The sequence below is a fragment of the Nannospalax galili genome, unplaced genomic scaffold (assembly GCF_000622305.1).
Source record: "Nannospalax galili isolate Female #2095 unplaced genomic scaffold, S.galili_v1.0 scaffold54, whole genome shotgun sequence".
Taxonomy (NCBI): domain Eukaryota; kingdom Metazoa; phylum Chordata; class Mammalia; order Rodentia; family Spalacidae; genus Nannospalax; species Nannospalax galili.
The window spans coordinates 7,812,099-7,838,906 of NW_008341028.1; the positions used below are offsets into that span (position 1 = coordinate 7,812,099).

Below are 26,808 nucleotides of genomic sequence, written 5' to 3' on the forward strand. Positions count from 1 at the left end.
TTAAAGGAGTAATAATTGGAAGAGATCAAATTATCCCTTTTTTGCAGACAATATGATATTATATCTAAGAGGTGCCAAAAATTCCACCAGAAAACTCCTAGAAATTACTAAACTTCTATTGTTATTAACATCAGTAAAGTGGCAGGTTACAAAATTAATCTACAAAGGTCTGTAGCCTTTCTATATACCAATAACAAGCAATCAGAGAAAGAGTACATGGAAACACTCCCCTTTGCAATAACTACAAAAATAAAATCTCGGAATAAACCTAAAGACCTCTATCTACAATGAAAATTTTAAATCTTTAAAGAAAGAGATTGAGGAGGACATCAGAAGATGGAAGGACCTCCCATGCTCATGGATTGGAAGAATTAATATTGTGAAAATGACTATCCTACCAAAAGCCATTTATAGATTCAATGCAATGCAAATCAAAATCCCTATGACATTTTTCACAGAATTAGGAAAAAACATCCTTTATATGGAAGCACAAAAGACCTCAGATAGCCAAAGCAACCCTGAGCACTAAGAGCAATGCTGGGGGGATTACTATACCAGATTTTAAACTGTATTACAGAGCTATAGTCATAAAAACAACAATGCTACTGGCACAAAAATAGACCTGTAGATCAATGGAACAAAACTGAAGACCCAAATATGAGTACCCTCAATTTCAGCCACCTGATATTTGATAAAGGGGGCAAGAACATTCACTGGAGGAAAGACAGCATCTTCAGAAAATGGTGCTGGCAAAACCAGATCTCCACCAGTAGAAGACTGAAACTAGACCCTTATGTTTCACCTTGCACAACAGTCAACTCCAAATGGATCAAAGACCTCAATGCAAAGCCTGAAACTCTGGAAGTGTTGGAAGAAAACATTGGCAATAATCTGAAAAATACAGGTATAGGAAACTTTCTAAACTGGACACCAATAGTGTATGAAAGATTTTTTTCTAAACCGAACATCAATTGCTCAGGAAACAGGTCAAGAATCAATAAATGGGACCTCATTAAACTAAACGCTTCTGTACGTTAAAAGAAGCAAGGAAGTAAAGAGAAAACCCACAGAATGGGAGAAAATCTTTACCAGTAACACATCTGACGGAGGCTTAACATCCAGAATATATAACAAACTCAAAAAACAAAGAATCAAAAAAGGAAGTAACCCAATTAAAAGAAGGGCTAAGGAGCTGAACAGAGAGTTCTCAAAAGAAGAAATAAAGATGACTAAGAAGCATCTTAAAAGGTGTTCAACATCTTTTTATTTTTAATAATAGCTGTATTAGTGTATTTTGTGTTGCTATAAAAAAATTGAGACTGGGTGAGTTATATAAAGAAAAGAGGTTTAGTTAGCCAACCGTCCTGAAGGCTTGGGGGTTGAACTGGCACTTACCCATGGTGAGGGTCTCCTGGTGGAAAGCATCACAATGCCAAAAGCACATAGAAGCATGAGCATTCTCCTCCTACCTCCCACATACTATTTTCATCCTGACTTGCCTTTCTTTCTTGTCTGTTAATTAATACCTTCTCTTCCTTCCAAATATGTTTCAGAATTCAACTCCACATGGAAATCTACCTTAGTTAAGATTTTCCTTCACCTACCCCACGCTAAGACAGTGTGATGCTTTGGATGAAAATGTCCCCCATAGGCTCCAAGTGTTTGGACATTTTGTCCCCAGATGATGGTGCTGTTTTGGGAGGTCTTAAAAGATGTGGCTATCCTGGAGGAAGCATGTCACTTGGGGTGGCCTTAGAGAGTTCTTAAGCCTTGCCAGATCTCCAGTTGCTCTCTTGCTTCCTGTGCCTGCATCATGATGTGAGAGCTTAGCTTCTGCTGCTCCTGCTCCAGCCACCTCCAGGTGGAGCCACCATGCCTCCCTGCCATGATAGACTGTAATTCCCCTGGAACTGTAAACTCAAATAAATTCTTCCTTCTATAAGTTGCTTTGGTCAGTGTTTCTATCACAGCAACAGAAAAGTGACTAATACAGACAGGAAGCAAAAAAGTTTCAGGAGCTAGCAAGATGGCTTAGCAGGTAAAGGCACTTGCTATATAAACTAGTGACCTGAGTCTGATCCCCAGAACCCATATATGGGTAGAAGAAGAAGTTCAACTCCCCAAAATTGTCCTTTGATCTCCACATGCATGCTACACACACACACACACACACACACACACACACACACACATACACACCATGTACACACATACACACAATAATACTTTTTCAAAAAAATAGATTGAAATGTGGTACCAGACTCACTTAGAATCACCTGCTCTATAGAGAACACACTCATTCCAACAGACCCAATCTACTTGGCCAGATCAGTCTTAATCTACTCATGAGGATGGATCATTCACAAACTACTCATCTCCCACTAGGCCTGACTCAAAGATTCCATCAGACTGGGTACCAATCATCCAGCACATAGACCTCTGGAGGCAGGAAGACCATATCCAACCATAGCAATAACTATTCTAACAGTTGTGAGGTGATATCTCACAGTTTGAATTTACATTTCCCAGATAATTAGTTGAGTACCTTTCATATGCCTACTGGCCACTTATAGGTCTTCTTTGCAAAAATGTTTGTTCAAGTTCTTCACTTGTTTTTAAGTCAGGTTGTTTGTTTGTTGCTATTGAGCTGTATGAGTGCCACAAAACTGTCCTTAATTTTTCCTGTAACATGATGTTGGAGTGACAATATACAGGGTAATTTTCCCTGGGTCTTACTGATTTCTTAAAACATCCCTGAACCACATCCTCCCACCCTATCATGCTGTGAATTTTTATCACATCCACAGGACTCTCCAGAACAAGCGAAGTTAGTGGATCCATATTCAAAGGATGCATTCTCCTCCTACATCCCACATACTGTTTTCATCCTGACTTGCCTTTCATTCTTGTCTGTTAATATACAACTTCCCTTCCCTTCCTTAAAAATTCAACTTCACATGGAAATCTATCTTAATTAATCTCCTTTTAACTGCCACTTCAGCCTCTGCTGAAGGTATGCAGTATGGTGTTGATGGACAGAATAATTATTCTAATAATTGTTGTAAACTATTATGCCTAATCTACAAAAGCAGAAACTGAGGCTACAGTGATATGTTCAAGGTCACACAGCTGTGAAGTGGCTAATCCAGGGTTGCCACCATGGCTTGTCTGGTCACCAAGCCAGCAAATACTGTGGTACTGCACTGGATTGGTCATGACTGCCTTTGTAAGCACCTTCCCCTCCTCTACCACTAAAACTAAGAAAATGTATGTTCTCCTGTGCGTCCTCACTATACTTCTTGAATTGAGTTGAACCGCTTAAAGCAAGAAAACACATCTATTTTTGCTAATATATTCTATCCTTGTGCTCAGCGCATAAGGTAATCGTTAAATGTTAATGACTAAGAGAAATGGAATAAAAGCAATGTCGGGGTAGCCATTTTTAAGCTTTAAGAGTTTAAATGTGCAGCCTTTACTCTATACCACAGCTGGGAGCACCATATTGCCATTCAGCCAGAAGGTGGATTCATGGGACGGGAACATTGAAAACAGGCACAAGAATGGTTAAGTCAGCTTTCCAAACCATTTTCTACAAGTAGCTGCTGCTTCTCCTCCCCCCACCCCCATAATAATTTCACAATGATTAGCCAGCCTACCAGACGAGGAAACCCCAGGCAAACAGTGTAAAAGAGGGATTTAGAATGACCACTAAGGCATCAGGTCAAAATTGGAGGTGATATGCTAAGCAACAGGTAGGATCTTTTCCCAGTTGGTCAAAAAATGAAAGAGCACTGCCATCCACATATCCAGTACGGGCTTTGTTGTTGGCTTATAATTAGGTCAATAAAATGCAGCCTCACATTCCAGTGCATATGGCTATCAGGATGTCTGTGGTGAGGAGTACTGTCTTATAGTACCAGTTTCTGCTCCTTTGCTTTCTTTGCTAATAGTACAAAATTTCTTGCTTTTTGCCAAACCCTTACTCTGTAGCTTTTTAACTTAATTAAATATATAGGCAATTACTGACACCATCTGTCTTGGTAGAAAAAGAACAAGAAATGATACAAAAGACAGAAATTCTGGAGGGTCCTTTAACAGAGTCTTCTAAATTCTAGAGGATTCCTTTAACAGAGCCTTCTAAACTCTGGAGGGGCCCTTTAACAGAGCCTTCTAAACTCTGGAGAGGCCCTTTAACAGAGCCTTCTAAACTCTGGAGGGGCTCTTTAACAGAGCCTTCTAAATTCTGGAGGGTTCCTTTAACAGGACCTTCTAAATTCTGGAGAGCCCTTTAGCAGAGCCTTGTAAATTCTGGAGGGTTCCTTCAACAGAGCCTTCTAAATTCCAGAAGGGCCCTTTAATAGAGCCTTCCAAATTCTGGAGGGGCCCTTTAACAGTGTCTTCTAAATTCTGGAGGGGCCCTTTAACAGAGCCTTCTAAATTCTGGAGGGGCCCTTTAACAGAGTCTTCTAAATTCTAGAGGATTCCTTTAACAGAGCCTTCTAAATTCTGGAGGGTTCCTTTTACAGAGCCTTCTAAAGAAAGGGGCCCTTTATCAGAGCCTTCTAAGTTCTGGAAAGTTCCTTTAAAAGAGTCTTCTAAATTCTAGAGGGTTCCTTTAACAGAGCCTTCTAAATTCTGGAGGGCCCTTTAACAGAGCCTTCTAAATTCTGGAGGGTTCCTTTAACAGAGCCTTCTAAATTTTGGAGGGTCCCTTCAACAGAGTTTTCTAAGTTCTGGAGGGAACTAACTTAAGTTCTAAGTTCTTAACACAGTCTTCTAGCTCTACTAGTGGTATTTATTTTTATGAGGCCATCTGTTACCTTAATTATTTATGTTTTAGGAATAATTAATTTGAGCTAACTTTAAAATGCAGTGGCATTGGTATGATGATTTAAAAATAAAAGATCAGGTAGTTCATTGCTTTTTTCAGTAAAACAAAAACAAACATGTCATTGAACATCTGTTACTAGTACAGAACTTAAAATCCCTTATAAAGTTACATGAATCTTTTGCATAAACAGAACTGTTTTAACTATATGTATATTACTTTAAACATATATTTCGCTTTCTTAAATGTAAGATTTACTGTGTTGCCTGTTGGTTCCAAATGCTTATGAGTAAATGATGAAAAGATTCCCTTTCTGAGACACTGATCTGCCAGGCATGCCACCTTCCTAGATGACCTGGAGTACCTACTTCTGTTTTTTTTTAAAAACAATGTATTTTGTTTATTGTTTTTATTTTATTTTATATGTATGAGTGGATTGCCTGCATGTTTGTAAGTGCACCCATGTCATGCAATGCCCATGGTGGTTAGAACAGGGAGTCAGATCCTGTGGAACTGAAGTTCTCAGTGCATGCTGAGAACTAAACTTGGGTCCTCTGCAAGAGCAGCCAAGGCTCTTAACCACTGAGCCATCTCTCCAGCCCCTTGTGTATGTTTTCTAACCTCTTTAAGTCTCTCCACAAATTTATAAATATATAAATGACATTAGACCAGTCCACTGAAATTTGTTCAGGTGAATTAAGGAATCTTTACAAAATGCAAGTCCAAATAAACCAATGAAGTCACCCTCTCCTGAGAACACAGATAGGAAGGACATTCTCAATACCAGCAGCTGCCACCAGGGAGGACAGCTGAACTCCTCTCTCTGGGCAGAGCAAGTGTTAGATCTCTTCCACTGCACACCACTGCGATGAAGCTCCTTGCCCTCCTCAAACAGAAGTATGCAGGACAAGAGGTCATTTCTAAAGGGCTCAAGATAAAGACAGTTTCCAAAGAAATGGGCTGGAGAGATGGCTCAGTGGTTAAGAGCACTGACTGCTCTTGCAGAGGAACCGGGTTTGATTTCCAGCTTTCACATGGTGGCTAATACCCATCCATAACTCCAGTTCTAGGGGATCCAACACCCTCTTCTGACCTCCATGGGCACTGCACAACATGGGTGCACTTGCATACACGCAGGCAATACACACATATACATAAAATAAAAATAATAAAATGTTAAAAAAAATAACAATGTGAAACTTCTAGTCACACTAAAAACAGAGAATAGTAAAGAATTGCCATCCCAGAGCTTTGGGGGAAACATAAATGCATGTATTTTGGAATTGTCACTGTTGTTCATTTATTGGTGAAGAAATTATGAAAAAAGTAATTTCACAATTGTTTTCTGTGTAAAATTCTTAGTAAGGTCAAACAGTTAAGGCTCAGATTTTCTATTTGCCATGAACTGAGAGCCTTCTAGTACATTCTGCTGTGAGGAAACAGCATGTTAAGAAACAGCATGGTGAAATTTTAGAAGAGTAGGAAGAACAGTGGGTGTGGGGAAGAGCAAGGAAGGGGGAGAAATACCTTCCTCAGCTTAATGCTACTTCTCCCATTTGTTAGAAATTCACCTGGGGACCAGTGGTACCAGAGGAGTGGTCAGTTACAACCAGCCTCAGTTGCCAGAAGGCTAACACTGGGGCAGAGCTCAGGGATGACAGGTAGGGGAGGCAGAACTGATCACACTTACTCAAGTGAAACTCCAGGGTGATTTTCAGTCAGCATGGAATCAACTAGAGTATTTCCCAAAACCCTACTGCGTACTTCTGGTAAGAGTTACAGAAGTTATTGATCAGAGGTAGGAAGCCTGGCATTTTGCCTAGACTGAAGGACAGTATTTCCCCTCCTTGCACAAGTCTGGGAATATAGACTCTCAAAGTGCTTACAGACAAGTAATGAGAAAAGTGTTAAGCAACTTCCCCAAAGTCCACAGTATCAGGGGCCATCTTGGCTTTCCACCTGTCTAGTAGCTGGTGGGGTTCCCGACATCACTTCCCTGGCCAGGCTTAGTCATCACCAGGATCAATCATGGTAGAAAAACCTGGGCTCTGGATTTTAACCCTGCTGTCCCATTGGCTGGGGGCAGACAACATATTTCTTGGACTCTTTGAGCCTCCATTTTCACTTCTATTATACGGATATGTGATACTTACCTCACAAGGCTGCTGTGAGGATGACTTGAGGAAATACTGCAGTGCCATGCACTTACCAGACCCTTAGTTCACCTCGTCTCCCTTCCTTTTTCCTTTCCCACACATCCCTTCCACAGTCAGCTCAAATCAGCAGATTCCTAGATACTGCTGTCATCAAAAAAGATGGCGCGCTGTCTTTACAGGGTGCTGAATTTTTCAAACACCACAGGCAGCAGGCAGCAAAGGCAAAGTGGAATCCAGTTTCATTTCTAGATAACCAAACCCTGAAGACTGCATTGTGATAAGCACATCACCTAGGAGCCAGGCCTCTACCACCACCACCTAATTAGTCAAGATTTATTAGCTTATCTGACTAACCTGATGGAGATGAGGAGGGGTCCCTGTGAAAGACACAGAACCTCAGGGAGCCCCATGCTAGAAGCAGCTGGAGGAGGAAGGAGTCTGTGGGAAATTGAGAATGAGCAGAGAGAGGAAGGTGGGATGCACAACTGTCTAGGACATGGCTTTCCTGTGTCACATGCTCACCAGTCTGACCAGCCCTACCTTTCTTCTGGATCTGATGGTGCCCAGTTCTACTTAGTCCAGGAACAAAATGAAAACCTGCAACTTAGAGCAGGAGGAAGTAGCCCAGCTTTTAGAAGAGTGCCACTATGTCCTCAGAGAGCATTGAGTCTTTTATAATATGCATATGATATTATTCTAATAAGTTGTTATCCTTACCACACCATGGCTGCTTATTAAGCCTTCCCTACATATTAGCCTTTGCTGGGCACTAGTTAGCATTAGTGTATGTGGCAGGTATTTGTTGGCCATACGTGGTAAAGCTTTATTAGGTTTTGATTTGAAGAATGCCTAGAATAAACCCAGAAGGCAGTTTGAGAGTTTTATCACAAACCCCTTCATTTAGTTATTATTTAAGTACTCACCACATCCACACAGGGGTCCACAGAGATTGTGCAGGTATCTATACTGGGTTTTCTGGAGACTGGGTTGTATGAATGAATGTGTAACAGCTTTATTGACACACCATACACATAAGTCACCTTTCCAAAGAATACATTTTAGTAGTTTATTGTATATTCAGGCATGTAATCATTGCCATTATCCAAATTTACGCTTATCTTACCCCTCGGAAATGAATATAGACCTGCTAGCAGTCACTTCCCATCCTCCTTCCCCTTAGCCACTGCAAACTCTTTTCTGTCTATGTATTTTACTATCCTAGGCATTTCATATAAGTGGAATCATACAGCGGGTGGTCTTTTGTGACTATTTTCTTTCACTTACAATCTTTTCAAGCTTCAGTCACGTAGTAACATGTGTCAGTTGTACCAATCATTCTTTTTGTGGTTCAGTAGTATTCCATTGTATGGATTCCACATTTTGTTGGTTCATCAGTTAATGGATATTTGAATTGCTTTCACTTTTTTATTTACAAGAGCCTGGTGGACACAAACCTGTTTACACCCTGATCTTTCTTACCTATATGACTGCCAGAGTTAGAATCAGGGAAGGCATGAGAACTTCATTGTTAGTCTTTAACTTTTGTTCTTGCCTGTTCTTGCCCCATCTTGGAGATGGGGACTAAATGGTTTTTGCTGTGAGCATTCACGAAAGTTTTTGAGACACGTATTTTCATTTCTCTTGATTATATACCTATGAGTAGAGTAGATGGGCACCAGGATCAACATAGAGCAAGTTTAACTTTTTGAGAATTGAATTATCCAATGAAGATATTGGTACAACTTCTACCAGGGATATGTTCTAGATGTTGATCCTATTCTTGGGCTTTTTCTTCTCCAGAAATTCCCCAAATGTAAATAAGGTTGCCTTGGACTTAGAATCAAGAACTCTGAACTCTGCGCTCAACCATGCCTCTTCCTCCCTCTAAAAAAATATTTGTATTAATTCTTTGAGAATTTCATACAATGTATTTTTATCATATCCACCCCAACTCCTCCCTTTAACTTCTCCCAGATCTACTCCACCTCCCTAACCCCCAACTTCATGTTCTTTTTTGTATTATTTAATAACCCATTGACTCAAATGTGTGCTGCCCATATAGTTCTGGGTGTGGGGTCATCCTCTAGAGCATGGTTAACCTACCAGGGGCCACACCCTTAAAGAACACTGACTCTCCCTCCCTCAGAAGCCAACAACTGTCTGTAGCTCCTCAATTAGAGATGTGGGCTTGTGAACCTTTTCCCACTCCATGCTAGAATGTTGACTGGCTTGATCTTGTGCGGGTCTTGTGCAGGCAACCACAGCTGCTATGAATGAGTTCATTAGTACAATGGTTCTGCCATGTCCTTTGCTCCCATCCTCCCCAACCTCTGACTTACCATCTTTTGTGGCTAAGAACTCCACAGTCACTTGTTCCCTGCACTTTGACCAGTTCTGAGTTTCTGTGTTAACTACAATCTACTGCACAAAGAAACTTCTCTGATGAAGTCTGAGAACTGACTAATCCTGGTTCAGGACTGGTCTGCCCCCTGGGTCTGCAGCAACCACTGGAACTACGCTCAGGAGATGTGGAACTTCCCCAATGTCTGTAGGCCTAACCTGGAGTCCCCTCTTCCCTTTGTAGAACCGTGTCCCTAGGATCTAGAGCAGCTAGACTATATCAACTCCAAAGCCAAAGATTTGACAATACAGTTTCTTGCCTACATAGTCTTCAACAAAGACTATTATAAGATACTCTGGTTTACTGAAGCTGTTGAGGAATCTAGAGAGGAAAGGTGAACTGTCCTGCCAATTCGTTGCCTTGATTTGCCAGTGCTATGTGCTTATCCACACCAAGAGAGGACTTGCTTTGCACCAAAGTTCTCCATGCCTACAAAGACTGCACACAAGAGCCCTCCCTGCTGGGTGCTACAGAGTAAGAGCTCTTCTGCTTCAAAAATCCACACAAAAGCCCTTTAGGCATCATTTGTAGTAACATTATAAGGAACACTTCTCAGTGAAGTAAATCATTCTCCAGTCCTCGTGTCTACAACATGAAAGTTAAAGAAGCTCCATGAATAGCATGGGATTCCTGTATCAAATTGTCATGGGAGAAGTGCACACAATTACTTGTCATATAAAAATGGATTATGAAAATTGGGTTTTCATGCTTATTAGCATTTAGTGCTTAATGTCCAAATAAGAAAATGGCCTTCCAAAGATTTCATAACAGAAAAGCAAGAAAATACTTAAACATAAAGAAATGAATGTTTCTGTACAGACAGTATAATTTTGTACACTAAGATTATAAATAACCATCAGTTTTGAAAATAACAGAGGCGGGATCACAAATTACTAATTGTAGTAGAAGCTTGGGGAAGGAAAGAGAAAAGGCAAGAATATAATCTAAATATTTGTGGGGTTGTTTTTTAAGTGAAACCACATCAGTGCTGCCACTGCAGGTTTACATTTCAGAATTTTCCATTTGGATCCCTAAATCCATTTCAAATGTGGTTTTGGCATATCCTGAAAGAATTTTTAATGTGACAGAGAAGCTTCTGGCACCACAAAGAAAACTGGTTTATTAGTGCTGGTGACCAGGTGTCACAGATTTGCTATACCAGGGGTTATGAACTTGGCTTTGATCCAGTTCTTCATTTTATTATGGGCCCTGAGAAAGTCAGTCCACCCCTCAGTTCTCATAAAATGAAGTGGATGAAGGTCTGCCTATGTTTACGATGATAGAGTGATGCAAGATCTCCCAGGGTCCTGAGAATTTCCAGTGTTACAGATGTTTTACATCAACTGTATTAAAATGCACTCTGGTAGAATCTGATTTAGGCAGCACTGCGTGAGAGTTGTGCTGCACTTGACTGGCATGTTCTACTTTGTGGACACTTTCAAAACATTTATTTGTTCTTTTATTATTTTCAAACTTGGGAGCCAGTAACTTTAAAAAATAAAAAAACACTTTTAAATCTAAATAACTACACTTTTGAAAATAATGGAGGCCCTCTGCAGGATGCGTTGTTTATCCCGGAATGCTAAGTGGCAGGACTCAGATGGCTTGCAGCTTCTGACCCGGTAGACCCCAAAGAACCAGTACAAGGCAGTGAACAGGGCAGGCAGTATCCAAGCATGGATGCTTTAGTTGCTCACATAGTCTTATGCAGCAGTGATCTGTCATGATTAAAATGGGCAAATATATTAATAGATCCAGAAGATCTCCAGGATGAACACCCTGGGTTTAGCAGGTGGACAACTGTTCATATCTCTCCTTCACAAAGACACTGGGCTATTCCAGCAATTGCCACTAGGTGGCAACAGGCCAAGAGACTGCCGTCCCCTCTGCCTTTCTATGGACTTTTTAAAATGTGATGCGAACAACACTTACTAAATATTACAATCCTGTCAATTGAAAATTCTTACAGTGCAGAGTACCCACTTCTTTAAAACTTAAGTATCAGGTGTGCCTACCGCAGTGAAGAGTTCAGTGCTGTCTGGCATCTTAATGATCCCGGGGGGAAAAGAGACGTCATGTAGCACACCAAGGAGCTAACGTGCTCTTCATGATTGCTGGGATGCTGGAGCCTGTTCTGCTGCATGTCTCTCAAATGCAGGCAAGGTTATGAAAGTCAAAGGCCAACACCTGAGTTCTCCCACCTCCTCTGACTCTGCTCCCCACAATAAGATGAGAAAGAAGCACCATGGACCCAAATAGAATTGGGTCTGCCAGGCTCCTGCAGTAACAGTCTGGCGCACTGCCTCATGTAGTCACCTCACACAGACCTTAGGGATCCATGCCATTAGGCCCATTGTTGGTTTTTTGTTTTCTTTCTTTCTTTTCTTTTTTCTTTCTTTCTTTCTTTCTTTCTTTCTTTCTTTCTTTCTTTCTTTCTTTCTTTCTTTTTTCTTTCCTTCCTTCCTGCCTTTCTCTTTCTTTCTTTCTTTCTTTCTTTCTTTCTTTCTTTCTTTCTTTCTTTCTTTCTTTCTTTCTTTCTTTCTTCTTGGACCATAGTTGGGATTGAACCTAAGGCCTCATGTGTGCCAGGCAAGTACTCTACCACTAAACTACAGTCACGGCCCTTGGCCCATTGTTAATAGCCAAGGAAAGATGCCCAGAGAGGGGTAAGGAAGTTGCTGAAGACCAGACAGACAGCAGATGCAAGGCCAGCACCCTCAGTGAGGTCTTGAAACTCTGGTCCAGAGATCTCAATGCAGGCAGGTACCTGCCTCCCTCAAGCCAGTCTTCTCACTTCCTCTTTCTCCTCAACTCTGGCAGTTCTGTCTTCGTATCCATCTGCTCCATCCATCTCAAGCTTAGTTCATCTTGGCCCATCGATGATGAGAAGCAGGGGTGACTGCTGTTGACCAGTGTCTTCCAGAGAAATCCTCATGTTCTATGGACCTTATTTTCCCCCAACCAGGAAAGCTTGGAGTTCTAGGCCCACAAATGACATCAGAGACAGACCTACCTCTCTACCAGGGCCTGATTCAGCTTGTTCTTGACATAGAGAAAGAAGTGGTGGCTGAGTTCTCATCTTACCCTCTAGAATACTGTCTAACAGAGACATCCCAAGAGGAGCACACCCAAGCTTTGAACTTTGAGTTACCCTCTATTTGCTCTACTCAGGAAATAATCTCCATCCTTCCATTTTCTGTAGGGCAAAGGTCTTAGGGAGCTCTCTGATTCTTTTCTTTGTCTTGTGTCCCATTTCTAACCCATCAGTAAGCTCTTTGAATTCTGCTTTTGAAATGTAACTATGACACTGTTCTGCCCTTGATGGTTTCCATACTGGTCCTACCACTGTTATCTCTCACCAAAACTATGGTGATGTTGTCCTAACTGGACTCCCTGTCTCCATCCTTGCCCCTTATGGTCTCATCTCTTACTGTATCACAAGCCTTTAAAAATAGACACTGGAGGGTGCCATGCCACTGCTCAACACCCTCCAACAAACTTCCAGCCTCTGCAGTTGTATGTGGGAAATAAGCACTTTGCTGTCTACTTAGTCAACCCAGAAGAACATAGGAAAGGAACTTTGGCCCACCCATGACATGATCATGCAACACCCAGAAGCCTGACTTCTTCAGCTTAGCCATTGCTGAGGGGCCCATGGTCTGACTGATGACTTGGTCTTGCTCTAGGAAGAATCAAATAGTCAATGATGGATTTTCTGTCAGATTTGAAACTATGAATCTGATCAAAAACATGGGCAAGGAGGTCGTTCAAACAGGCAATTGTGAAGAGTGATCCCTATCACAGTTTGCTGTGAAGGTCAGATGCTACCTCTGTAGTAGGTAAATTCTCAGCATTGCATCTCTTAAGATTAGCTATTTTAAAGAATAAGCCTTTAAAATTTTATGCCAAGTAGTAAATCTTTACCTCATAGACATATCTAAAAACAGTGGAGGGAAGATTCTCTAGGACCGTTATCCCCAGGTACTAGTCAAGGGTGTGGAGTACAAATACATTGTCGTGGACTCTGTTGTCCCAAGCTTGGACCTTTAGCAAGTTGTTTAACTGCCTGGATTCTCAATTTCTCCATATAAAAGGGGAAGAAAACATTAAGATGAATTCGTAAAACACCTATAGATTCTTTTTATATTTCTCTGAGGGCTGAGCCCAACTTAGAGCTCATTGCCTCTCAAGCATTTTTTATTTTTAATTTTATTTATTTTATGTGCTTGTGTGTGTGCTTGTCTGTATGTGCACTACCTGCATTCAGTGCCTGAAGAGAACAAAAGCAGGCATCAAATTCCCTGGAACTGGAGTTACAGGAGATTGTAAGCCTCCTGTCGTGGGTGCTGGGAACTGAACTCAGTTCCTCCACAAGAGCAACAAGTGCCCTTAATCTCTGAGCCATCTCTCAGCCCCCACATATGGATTCTTAAAGCTCTGAAATTTTTGTGCTTCAATTAGTGTTATCTGTTCTATTGACTAGTCCCTCAGTGTCACACTTACACTCACGCTCAAGAGAGGGCTGGCAAGAAGCAAGACAAAACCCTTTGCCATAGAACTTTATTTGCACTTAGAGACAGTCACAGAATATAGGGCCAGAGCACATCTGCCTGCATCTGCATGCTCCACCACCCATCCATCTTGCCTGTCACCCGAAAGAGGCAGAAGCAGCAGGGGTGAGCAGGCGGCTTCCATCTGCCCAGAACACCTAAGGCAAAAAGGGCCTTATATCAGATCCTTCTCCCAACCCTTCCCACAAAGAAGCAGGTTACTACCTTTTCAAACCAAAGAACCTGAGAACAGAACAATTCTGGTCTGACTCCTCCCTATATAGGTTCTCTGGATGTAGCTATAGTGCAGTCAGGGTAGTAGAGACCTGGGGCCTCCCCACCCCACACTGGGCTGGACTAGAGATTGAATTTAAGCTTTTATTTTCTAGTGGTCCTATTTTTTAAAGTTAACAGAGATGAAAATAATCTTAATTTTTACTTAACCCTAATATTGACATTGATGGTGAACATTTGTTAGATTCTTATCTAGTCTTTTGGGCACCTATTGTTTCTGCAAAGCTCAAGTCATGTTGCTCATATAATGTTTCACCCTCTTGTTAACTATATCATCAAGTTATTCACAACCATCATCTCTTAAATAATATCATAAACTCTCCATCCCTTGGTTGTATCTTATTCTTATCCAGTGCCCGAATGTTGGACAGTTGTAGGTTTTCACCATTGCAAGTAATGCTGAGGTGAATATTTTTGTGTTGCTTGTATTCTTAAGGCCTTGATATGAGTCTCTCTAACATTTTGGCTATTTTTAGCAAAATGGTTTTTTAGTATCACAAACCATTGTCATCAAGTGATTTCTGACTGGCTAAGACACTGAAGGTTCTTGTGCAACTTTGATGCCTGGCTCTGTGACCTAGGGAAAGTAACCTCACTGCCTGTGCCAGAGTTGTTCCACTTATATAGTAAATTGATTGAATTAAGTGATATTTTAAGAGTCTTTCCAGCCCTAGCCATCTCTTTCACCCTCACATCTGATCAGTTAATCCACCAAGCTTGTCATTATAAATCATCATAAGCAAGTCATGTGAAAGTCACCACCTACAGATTGTTCCCATCCCTTCTCAGAGTGCCTTTTGAACAGGCCGTTAGCATGGCTCCTTTGTGATTGGGGTGTCCGCTGCAGAGAGAGATTAGTTTATAAAGTTAACATTGAATTATAAAATAAAAAGATAAAATTAAATAAGAGGTGTGAGAGTGCTTGGAGCGGCACCAAGGGGGCACAGACGCATATTTTCTTGATTTGAATCTAAACTAGGCCTCAAGAGGCCCCTAAGAGCCTGTTCCTGAAAGACTTGCAGAGGTGTTCACAGTGAGCCACTGGAGTAACAAATGTGTGCTGCCTCACCAGCCCTGCCCCACACACTGGGGCTTCACCAAGACAAAGATGCTACAGCTCTCCCTAAAGGGCTGACAATCTAGAGGGGGAGACTGGAACTCTTGTACATAGAACAAGCATGCCTCAGGCAGTATCTTCAGTGGGAAAACCAGATGGAAAACAGAACAATTATCTGAACAAATCAGGCAAGCCTGCTGTTGAGGAAAAGGCTTAAGGAAATTTGTTCTATTTCCTTTGTGAAATAGGGAGTTGGGGCAGCCTGGGGAAGCAAAAGTACTCACCTCAGCTCTGACCGTGCACCACCATCTCAGGCAAACCACAAAGCAGTTTGGTCACAGTATCCTCATCCTATTAACCTTGTCCAAACCCAGCCACCCTGGAGCTGCATTATGAAGTTGAATCCAATGATTGCATTTAGGCAAACTAGTTAGGAAATGGCACCATCTGAAAGCCACATGGAAAATGTGCCTCCTAAGAATCTTTTCCTTTTTTTTTTTTTTTTTTTTTTTTTAACAGGGGCTCTTTTTTAAAGGGCAGCCCCACCAAACCCACCTTTTTTTTTTTTTTTTTTTTAACCAAATTTTTTCTTTTTTACTCCTGTCTGCTTTCAAATTTGATTTACAGACAGGGTCTCTATTGTAAAGGCATGCACTACCAAGCCCAGCTTTTCTTTTTTCTTTTTTTAGACAGAATCTTTCACTGTTAGTCCAGGCTGGCTTCAAATATGTGATCATCCTTGCTTCAAACTCTTTGAGTGCTGAGATTGCAGGCCTACACCACTACACTCAGTAAAGACTCTGTCCTCTGAAGGGGGGATTGTTTAGTAATCATAAGTAACATCGGTATTCAACTTTATAAGACATCTTTACGTGCATGTGTTATTTGTTGTTTGTTTTCTAAACCCCATGTAGTAGGTACTCTCATCTGCTCCTTGACACTTGAGAGCACAGAGACTGTGAGAGCATCAATAACAAGTCCAGGTTTGCACCACTGTGAGGACCAGACAGATGCTCTCGTTCCTTGGTTCTGTCTTTCTTCTAAACTGTGTAGCTTTCTTATCACCAAAACATTAATATTATTCACATGACTATTAGTAATGTTTGCTATACGCATCTCCTTTTGATCAATGGCATGAAGGCATGAAAATAGAAACTGAAGAAGAAAGTGCCTGACATGTGGCAACAGCAAATTTACTTCTTCCTCATAACGAACAATAGCTGTCCCCATCTGATTTACATTTTATGACATACGGGGGGGGGGCATATTTAAGTTGACAAATAGGATGTTTACAACTGCAACAGATACTTGGCAGTTAGTTTTTAACAATTGTTGCAAATGTGATTTATTTGCTATTATAAAAGGGTATTACTGTGCGAATATGACTCCTGAAATTAGCTTCAGTTTAGCAAGGGGCCTTGACAGCTTGACCCCTTAATATCCTTATAATGATGCCATTTACATTCAATGCTTACTCAAGTCACTCACTGATAGATTTGTTTGAAACAAGTCCACTCTAGGGCAGATGTATTATGTATTTTAACATACAGAGTTGGTGAGTGGAACACTTGTAGGCCTTCTAAGAGGAAAAAATATTTAATCAAGTCTTCATGGAAATGTGTTCATTTCTAACTTCCTACAGTGAAAATGCATTACTGCTAATTATAGCATACTCCAGAAATACAATACTTCATGTTTTCTCCACAAGATATTTCCATGGCATGAGTTATATTAAACAAGAACTTGCTCTGATCCTCTGCAACTTTAACTTTTATTTGACTGGAGAATTGGTACTGCCATTTCTTCCATCAGGAATGGGAAGAGGGTAGACTTGGAGCCAGGCAGAAATGGGTTCAAATCTGAGTACTACCACTTCCTAACTGTAGATTCGGCTACTTCCTTGAACCTGCTTCTTAACCTATAACATGGGCTGATATTTTTTTAAAGTAACTCCAAAGATCAGAGATGTTTATGAAGCACCCAGCCCAACATATGTACTTGACCCACATGCACATGGCTTTGCTGCTTGTTTAAAGCTCAAATGTCACCTTTGGGAGGCAGCCCTGACTTCACCAGGCAAACACAGCCTGTTCTTCCTGCTTCCATCTCATTGCTAGCCTGCATTTTATGCTGTACTTTGATGAATTAAGCATGTGTGGATCTGTCTTCCTGATGGACAGTCCCAGGCCTGTTTACCTTTTACTCTCTAGTGACTCGCACAGGGTTCTGCCTTGAGCATTCCACTAAGTTGGATTCTGAGGGTTATAAAGGACAAGGACACAAAGGAGAAGGAAAAGGTAGGACATGACCTACTTTTGTCACTGCCAGTTTAACATATAGTAGATGCTCAGTAAATATTTATCAAAGAAATGAATGGACATTATTCAGTCATCTAGGAGTTGACAGTAAAGCATAAACCTCTTGCCTTTCTTTTACAACATTTAAATTTTTATGCATCACACTTTTCACACAATCCTAGGTGTTAGCATCAGTTCACGGTTGAGGATACTGTGACTTTGTGGGTTGATAAGGTGATATTCCTGCACTCACATAGTAAAATGTGGTAAGTCAAGGCTAACCACCCTTTCTCACATTTACTCACTCTGTCTCACCTTCACTCACCCGTTACCTCTTCTCCTTTTCCACTTTAGTTTACCACCCTCCGAAGCTTCTATCCAGTCTCATTTTCTCAGTAAAAACCATTGCACTGACCACCTCTGAAATGGAAAACCATAGGAAGAAAAAAAAAAAAGTCACCAAGCGCCTCATGAAACCGGGCACCTCTGTTAGATCGACTTGGCCAGGTGTCTTCATTTCTTTAACTTCCTATATAACCTCTTATGTTCTGAAGAGAAACAGACCTCATTCCTCAGCTGAGTGCTAACAGAATCAGAAGCAAAGGCATCAACCCCAAGTTCTGCAGCCACTAGTTTAGTTGACCTATTGATCAGGTTAGGGCTGGGATGGCTTTCTTTCCTTTCCTGTCTGTCTCACTTGTGCATCATCTGGCTCCCATTCTGACCAGGTATGGGCAACAGATCTCAGCCTCTCCTACAGTGACCAGCTGTCCTTGACTCAGCTCACCCTGTACCTGACAAATGGCCATCTGGATTGTAGTTTGAGTACCCTGGAAGTGCCCTGCTTTGATCAAGATAAAGAAAGGAAATTGAAGCGCCTTAACATCCAGGAAGAGCTGGTAAGCAACAGATATTCCTGGTTGATCTCACAATAAGCAGAACCCAACTGCTAGATAAGTAGGAAGAAAACAAAACACCAGGCAAGTTGCTGATCTGCTATAAGACAAGGTCCAGGAAAAGAGAGTAGTGCGCCCAGGAAGAAGAAGCAGGGCACAGAGAGAACAGCTTTTCCATTTGTGTGCCTCCCAGTTCCCCTCCTATTTCCCTATCTGGTGTTTCAGTGAACAATTATTTTTGACAACTCTCACCCTATTTTTCTAGTCCCAATTTCCTTTTTGGGTTTAGATTCCTAGATCTAAGACTCCTGGACCTTGCTGCTTAGAGTCTTCAGGTCAACCTCTTCAAAACTGTATCATCCTTTCCTCAATACAGCACCTTAGAGGATCAGGCTGAGGCTGATAAGACTCACCCTAGCCCCATATCCTACCAGCAACCAGGCTGCACTGATTCTAGCTGCTAAAACACCTGGGATCTGCTCCTCTTCTTCCTCCACGAAGATATTGCCTTACACTCCGCTCTCACTATCCCTTACTTGTTCTGTAGCAGCTTCCCCAAGATCCCCACCTCCCTTCTTTCTCCTTGGCCTAAGCACTACAGTGAAGGCCTCTGAAAGGTAAAAAGCAAATTTAAGCATGGGGCTATACTACCCAGATTTTTAAAGTGACTCCTGTGGCGTTCCTGGCTTTGTTAGTGAGGCCTCCCATGACCTGCCTCTTCTCACAGTCTCTTTTCTCATCACTGGTTTCATCATGAAGGTAGGTGTTCAAGACCTGAGACCTGCTGATAGCAAACGTTGCTAACCACAGTACCCTGGGTATAAAGAGCAGGTCTCCATGAGAAGAGTGGATGCCTAGTGGAGCACATTAAATAGGTCATGGAGGGAAAAATAAGGGTCAAAGGATCAGATCACTCTTGGTGTAAGAGCGTATTGGGGTTCTACAGCCACAAATGCCCTGACTGCTGCCAAAATGTTTCTACTACCTTCTAATCCAGTGAGTTCCGTGTCCTCCTTGAAAATGAAGCTCCACTTGATGTCCAAATAAATTAAACAGATTTTCAAAAAAGAAAATTTCAGGATCTAGAGAGATGGCTTAGCAGTTAAGAGCACTGACTGCTCCTGCAGAGGACCCAGGTTTGGTTCCCAGCAGCCATATGACAACTAACAACCATCTGTAACACCAGTTCCAGGGGATCTAATGCTCTCTTCTGATCTCTGCAGGCATTGCATGACATGGGTACACTTGTATACATGCAAGCAATACACTCATACACATAAAAAAATAATAAATTCAATAGTTTTTTTAAAAAAAAAGAATTTCAGGGTTTAATGGAACTCTATCCCAAAACCTTTTTTGAGCACTGTCTCCTACCTCTCTGCTAAATTTCATCAGATCCAGATGCCTCCAGGGTTAAAGGACCCAGACTGACTTTGCCCTAAGTCTCCCACTCTCCTAGAGGGGGTACCTGATATCTTGGGTGTTCAAGTGGCTTTTTCCTTTACCTCCTTAATTCAGTTTTTCTATGAGATGCCAGCCAGAGGCTTAGCACAGGTTTCATTTCAGTGAGATGGACTGGGGATGAGAAACAGACATCCACCTAGGGCCTCTATCCTCACCAAAAGGACTCTTGGTTCAGTGCTAGATGGGAAGATAGCAGAAAACCTTGAGCTGTTTTGGTTAGCAAACCTAACTCCATGCCAAGAAGAGGTTGATGAAGCCATTAGTATGCAGCACTAGCCTTCCAAACACAGTCTGCTGCACCTCAGTGTGCAGCTTCAGGAAGTCACAAGCAGCAGTTGGACCTTGAATGAGCAGCATTCTTCCATTTTCCCCATCTCACCTCTAGGCCTCATTCATAGCTACAGGTCACAGATGGGAATTCTCCTGTGATGAAGACTATTAAACCCTTTTAGGAACGTTAGCATTTGAAGCATTACGATCCTCAAATCTCTAGAATCACTGCAGAAAAGCTATGTAGGGTTTCTGATGTGAGAATAAATTGGACTTCAGAGAGAGCTAGACGCCTCACTTGGTACCATTGTTCTGTGTGTGCATGTACAACAGACTTTTTGTTAGAAAGAAGCATGTACCAATGTGCACACAACACAATGTGCGACCAACCTAAAGCTTCCAGAGCAAGCGTGAACACACTGTGATACTGTCATGTTCACCATCAAATCATGTGACAGCCTCCATCTGAAGACTGAAGGAGGAAACTGAGAGATCACTATGAAAGGAACATTTCAATGATAATGATCCCATGCTGATAATGACAGCACCCTCAGCACTAAGAACTATAAAGTGCTTCTAGTTTGATCATACTCCTTTAATGATATGCTATACTGGGGAAAGCAAAATAAATAAATAAACAAGGAAAACAAGCAAAAAAAAAAAACTGTTGTAGATAATCAGAAGAGCTCAAGAGTTGTTCCTCATGAGAAACAGGTAGCAGGACTGTTCAGACCTGCTTAGACAGGTGAACAGGCTTCTGATCCAGCCTCCTCTACAAACAAATGAACAGAACACACTTGAAGGCATAAATAAGGTCTGAGAAATCCGAGATGTGTGTGTTTTAGAAATAAAAAAGGAGGGCTGAGGAGACAGCTTAGTTAATATAGTGCTTGTCACACAAGCATGAGGACCTACCTGAGTTCAATGCCCAGTACACCATAAAACTCTGGACGCAGTGCTATGCACCTGTACTCCCAGCACTAGGGAGACAGAGATAGGAAAATCCCTGGGGCTTGCTGACCAGCCATCTTAGCAGAGCCTGGAAGCTCCAGGTTCAGTGAGAAACCCTGTCTCAAAAAATAAGGTGGGGGAGAATAGAGGAAGACAGACAATCAAAGTCAACCTCTGGCCCAGAGAGAGAGAGAGAGAGAGAGAGAGAGAGAGAGAGAGAGAGGCAAAAGGGCCACTTTTAAACTGTTTTACTTTCAAACATCAGAAATGACATAAATCATCACTCTTTTTTCTCAGTTTTTATTCTTCCCGTCTCTTCCTGGACCTTCCAAACCTTAGTTGATAAGTGGCCAAAAAGAATCATCTTTGCTAGCATCTTAAAATGACCTGAGTCATTTATACACATTTTAACAGATATGATCTGTAATGAATGATTAAGTAAAACCTTTTGTGTTAAATTATGATGTTAATAATGATTCTGTCTCCTGTAATTTATTATGAATTCTCAAATGCTTCGGGTTTGATTTTGATAGAATACAACCACAACAGAGTTTATATGATGACTTTATTTTTAGAACTCCTTCTTTGAAGGCACACATCTCCCCACTACTGCTGCTACTGTAATTATGTACAAAACCGATCACTCATTAGAGTTAGGATACATTATCTTCTAGACAGATGAGGCTAAATAAGCAACACATTAATAATTCAGAGAGCAGTTCATTATGCATGTGGATGCCTGCTTCGTAACTGAAATAAGAAACTCATCAGCCTCTGCCAACCCTTAAACAATAGTTCTGTGTTATTGCAGCCACATTCCAGTTTACGCTTGTTAAACTGCTACTTGGATTATTTTATCAAACATTCATTTATTTGTGGTCCCTTACTGCTGAGAACAGATTTTAGAAGCTCCTTTTTTAAGTTAATGATTTGAGCAATGGGTGTTATTAATTCTCAGAATATTATAAACATGATTAATTTCCAGGCAGAGATTTATTACATCAGGATTTCAACTATGTCAACTGAAATGCATCACTGTCAAAACAAGCGTCATGGTGAAAAGAGAAGATGCTCCTCACTTCAAATGCTGGCACTCAGAACTGAATCAATTTAAACTGTAGCTGAAGCAAAATTATATTCTCCAGTGAAAAGGAGTATTTTGGGCTTCCTTTATTTAGCTTGAAGCAGTCTTGTTAGACTGTGATTTAGAAAGGTAGTTTAGTAAGACTAGACTTATACCAATAATGTTTTGTACATTTATTCCCTCCCCTGAAATTCCCACATATTCTGGATGTGGCCAGTGAGAATTTGGAGTGAGGAGTGCTGGTCTGGGAGTCAGGGATCATGAATTCTGATCTTTGCTCTGGCCTCAGTTTCCTTAGTTATAAAATAAGGGAGGGTTAAATGATCCCCAAAGTCTCCTGGGTAATTTGACTTTATGGGGCCTGGCGAATTGGGCTGTGTGTAGGAAGCCTGGCCAGCAGCCTCACATACTGAAAAGGGCTGAGGGGGAAACATTTCCTGTGAGGAAATGCCAGAAGGCCCATCCTTTCACACTGCAGCTCTCCTGAAAAGGACTTTTGGTTGATTTTGATTGGTGTTGTTGCAGTCACTTTTAAAAAGGAATGATATTGTTATGACAGGCCAAACCCTAAAACTCCATTAGTCATCGCTTAGTGTATCAGTCAATACTCAGCAAGAATCAACTCAAAGTAAACTCAGCCAGTTTTTCATTCAATATCTATTTGTATCAGGTACTTAACTAAAGCACAGAAGAAACTGGGACACATAACAGAGAGCTCCAAATTTATCAAATGAAACCGTTAGGGCAGCAGGTAACTATGCCAGAGCAATTACTGTGACAGCAGCGTCAGAGTGTTTTGAGCCTTACTCCACATCAGGCGTTCATTGTGAGCCTTACGTGAACTTGTTCAAAACCCAATATATTAAGCAGGTACTATTATGCTCATTTTCAGATACAAAAATTCAGGTTAAGAGAAGTTAAGCAACATGCTAAAGATTGCTTAGCAAGCAAATGGTGAAGGTAAAGTTTAACTGCAGGCCTGTCAAACTTGAAACCTGTGTGTTTAGCCAGCCTTGCATGGAGTCAGGAATTGGGTTCCTGTGAGTTTGAGCTCCTTCCTGGGGAAGTCTCTAGTTGAGGCCACAGAACATTCTTCCCCAGGGCAGATCTACCTCCCCATGTGACAAGGTTGCTTCCAGGCAACCTTTTCATCTGGTCTGAGCTCAACCAAGCTCGGTAGCATGAGTTTGGATGGGCATAGAAGGGTTGTAGATTTTCAAAAGGAAGCAACAGTGGACATAGCACAGCTTTCCTAGACATCATAGATTACTGAATAAATAAAGACTATGGAAAAGATCGTATCATTTAAAACTGTGGATCACATTTCTCTAAAAAATAAGCAATTTACATAAGAAAATATGCATAAAATACACAGTTTTAAGTTCTTCAAAATCAAACTTGATGTACTTATTTAGGTGTTGAGGTACATAATGTATTTATGTGGTTCAAAAAGCAAATCCTTCTGATGGGAGACAAGTCTTTCCCATTGTCAAGTTCCTGCCCCACCCTATAAAGACTGCAGGTATTCTCAGCATCACCACGATCTTCTGCAGCATCTTCTTGGAAAGAGGAGTAAATATACAAACAGAATTCCTCTTTCCCTTTAGTAGCCTTAATACACAATGTTTGAAATCTAACATTTTTCATTGGAGAATTTTCTATACTTGTTCATTAAAAACATTCTTGTTTCTTTTGTTTTGTTGTTTTTGAGACAGGGTCTCCCTGTTGCACCAGCTGGAACTCGCTATATAGGCCAGGCTGCCTTGATCTGACAGAGATCTCCCTGCCTCTGCCTCCCAAGTGCTGCAATTGAAAGTGTGCACCACCATACCTGGCTGTTGTTTCTTTTTTAACGAAAGTACCATATTCCATGTATCCATGTGTCATTATTCATCTTTTCCTCTGTTGAAGATCTTTGGTTTCCATTTTCATATTATAGGCTACTACATTGAATTACTTTGTACTTAAGTCATTATGTACACATTTCAGGTATATCTTAGAAGACATTCTAAAAATGGGGATGTTAGATCAAAAGGCCTATGATTTCAAAATGCCTTTTTAAATTTCAATAGACATTTCCAAATTGTGATTTCTTTTTTGAGCTTTGGCAAGCCTAAATGTGCTGCACAGCATCAGGAGAGAGTAGATTATACAAAGCACTCTTTTAAACAATCTTTTATTAATTCTGTGTGTGCATATTGTGGGAGCATGAGTGCTATAGCGTGCATGTGGGGGTCAGAGGACAGCTTTCAAAAGTGAGACCTCTCCTTCTACTGTGGGTTCCAGAGGTCAAACTCAGGTCATCAGACTTATGCAGCAAGTTCTTTTACTCACTGAGCCATCTCAGCAGTTCACAAAATAATCTTTTAATAATGATTTGGGGGGGTGGGTTGGAGAGATGTCTTAGTGGTTAAGAACACCCATTACTCTTTAAAGGATGAGGTCCTCTTGAGTAGGAGCTGTCTGGGTTTGGTTCCCAGCACCCAAGTGACAAACAACTGTTCATAACTCAAGTTCCAAGGGATCTTTCACCTTCTTCTGGCCTCTACAGCACTGCACACACATGGTGTACTTACATACATGCAGGTAAAACACTCATTCACCTACAAATATCTTTTAAAAGTATAAATATTTCAAATATTATAATATTTTTAAACATTTAAAATAATGTGTTCTGTTCGTTCAAAGACTTATATTTAAATTTTTCATTAGTTTATTTTATCCCATGATAATCCTAAGATACTGATTAGAAAAAGATTTGTATGCTCATTTTACAGAATAGGCCGAGGCAAAACAAAGTTAAATTATCTGCCTAAAGTTATAAAATTAGCAGATAGCAAAGTCCAGGTCTTCTAATGCATGTCTCTTTCTGGTGAAAGGGCTTACTGGTCAGTTAGCCAGTTTTCATTTTAAATAAGTAAACTTATATGTGAAATCATTTTGTTTAAAAAGTGATAATAGGTAACATTTACTGAGTGCTACTATGTGCCAGACACTATTCCAAGATCTCTACAAACTCATCCAATAGTCCCCTCAAATCTTCTGTCACCTATGCTATTGCACTGGATAAGAGACAACCCTAGATCAATCAACAGAATATTTTCCCTGCAGAAATTGTGGACTTAAGTCTTTTTAAAATGCAGGTGTACTTTCATGCTTGTCTTTATTGCACTATTATAACATATTTATCAAGAACCTAGTGTATGCCAGGAATTTCAGTCAGTATCAGGATTAGGGATACGAAGACATCTGAAGAAGTCCTTGTCCTTGGAGAGTTGAAAAGGAGATTCAGAACAGATGCTGATATTAAAACAAATAGCATATTGGGACTGAAGAGATGGATCATCAATTAAGAGCACTGACTGTTTTTGCAGAGGACATGGGTTCGGTTCCCAGTACCCACATGTCAGCTGACAGCCATCTGTAACTCCAGTTCCAGGGAATCCAATGCCTTCTTCTGGCCTCCAGAGGAATTACATGACACATGTGCACATACATACAGACAGACAATGCTCTCATACCCATAAAATAAAAATAATAAATAAAATATTTTTAAAAACAGCCTACATGCAGGAAAAGCCACAAGGACATCTGTAGATACCATCTGAGTTATGGTCCCCCAGGCTGCTGCTGGAGTTCTTAGGCAAGATGGCAATAGCTTGCTAGGGTCAAGGGACTCTTTAAAAGTACATAGAACTTGGCCAGGCTATAAACACTAGGGCAATCACTAAGTGGTGAGGAGGAGAAGGCCTCTAGCAGTACAGAGGACCAGGTCTGAGGAGAGCCTGTGGTCTCTTCAGAGGAGCAGTGAATCAGAAAAGAAAGGGAGAAGTGGTTGGAGCAGTGTACAGAACAAGAATGGGAGCCCACAAAGCAGGCTCTGGATTTCATCTTGAAGGCAAGGAGGAGATGCTGAAGGCTTCTGAGCAGGAGGGTAACACTGAGCAACCTGGTTTGGGGCAAAGCAATAAATCTTGAGGTGATTCTCAGAATCCCAGGAGACAAGGGGGACCAGCAGAGAAAGGAACAACCTAGAAAATTACATCTATTGTAGCTCTAAAACCCTTTCAAAGAAATAGTAACAAAAATAGTAGGTACTATTTATCAGGTTCCAGACACAGTGCTAAGTAGGTCATTGTCAGAATCTGGGAGGTTAAATGATATATCCAGGACCACACAGATTGCTCGGTAGCCTGACCATGTTTCAAATCACAGCCTTCCTGATTGCAAATGCCCTTTCCACTGTGGAATTATGCTTGTATCCACATCTCCAAAACCACTGGACAATAAGGTTGTGGACTAGGATGGCGACAATCATGGAAAAGAAGTGGCAACTAAGACATACCAAATACCAACTCTTCTTTCAGATTTTTTATGAATTACAAGCTCAGGTCTAGGAAAAGTGGGGAAAACAGCCTGCTTCCACGTAGAGGAAGAAGCCTCGAGGTAACCTGGCCTTCCTGACATCCAGCAATCACATACTACTGGACAATGAACTTTTCTGTTGTACTTTATTGCCAAGATCCACAGCATGGGGGGCAATCTTGCTGCCAGGGGCCT

At 41.1% G+C, this 26,808-nt stretch overlaps 1 protein-coding gene across 1 annotated transcript in view; it reads left to right on the forward strand.

Moving 5' to 3' along the window:
* The window catches only part of Iqch (IQ motif containing H), a 222,292-nt gene that overhangs the window by 176,718 nt on the left and 18,766 nt on the right, over window positions 1–26,808 (forward strand). Inside the window, exon 17 of the mRNA XM_017798967.2 lies at window positions 18,312–18,482. Within this exon, the coding sequence (XP_017654456.1) occupies window positions 18,312–18,482 (171 nt within the window). The remainder of the gene's footprint in view (window positions 1–18,311; window positions 18,483–26,808) is intronic.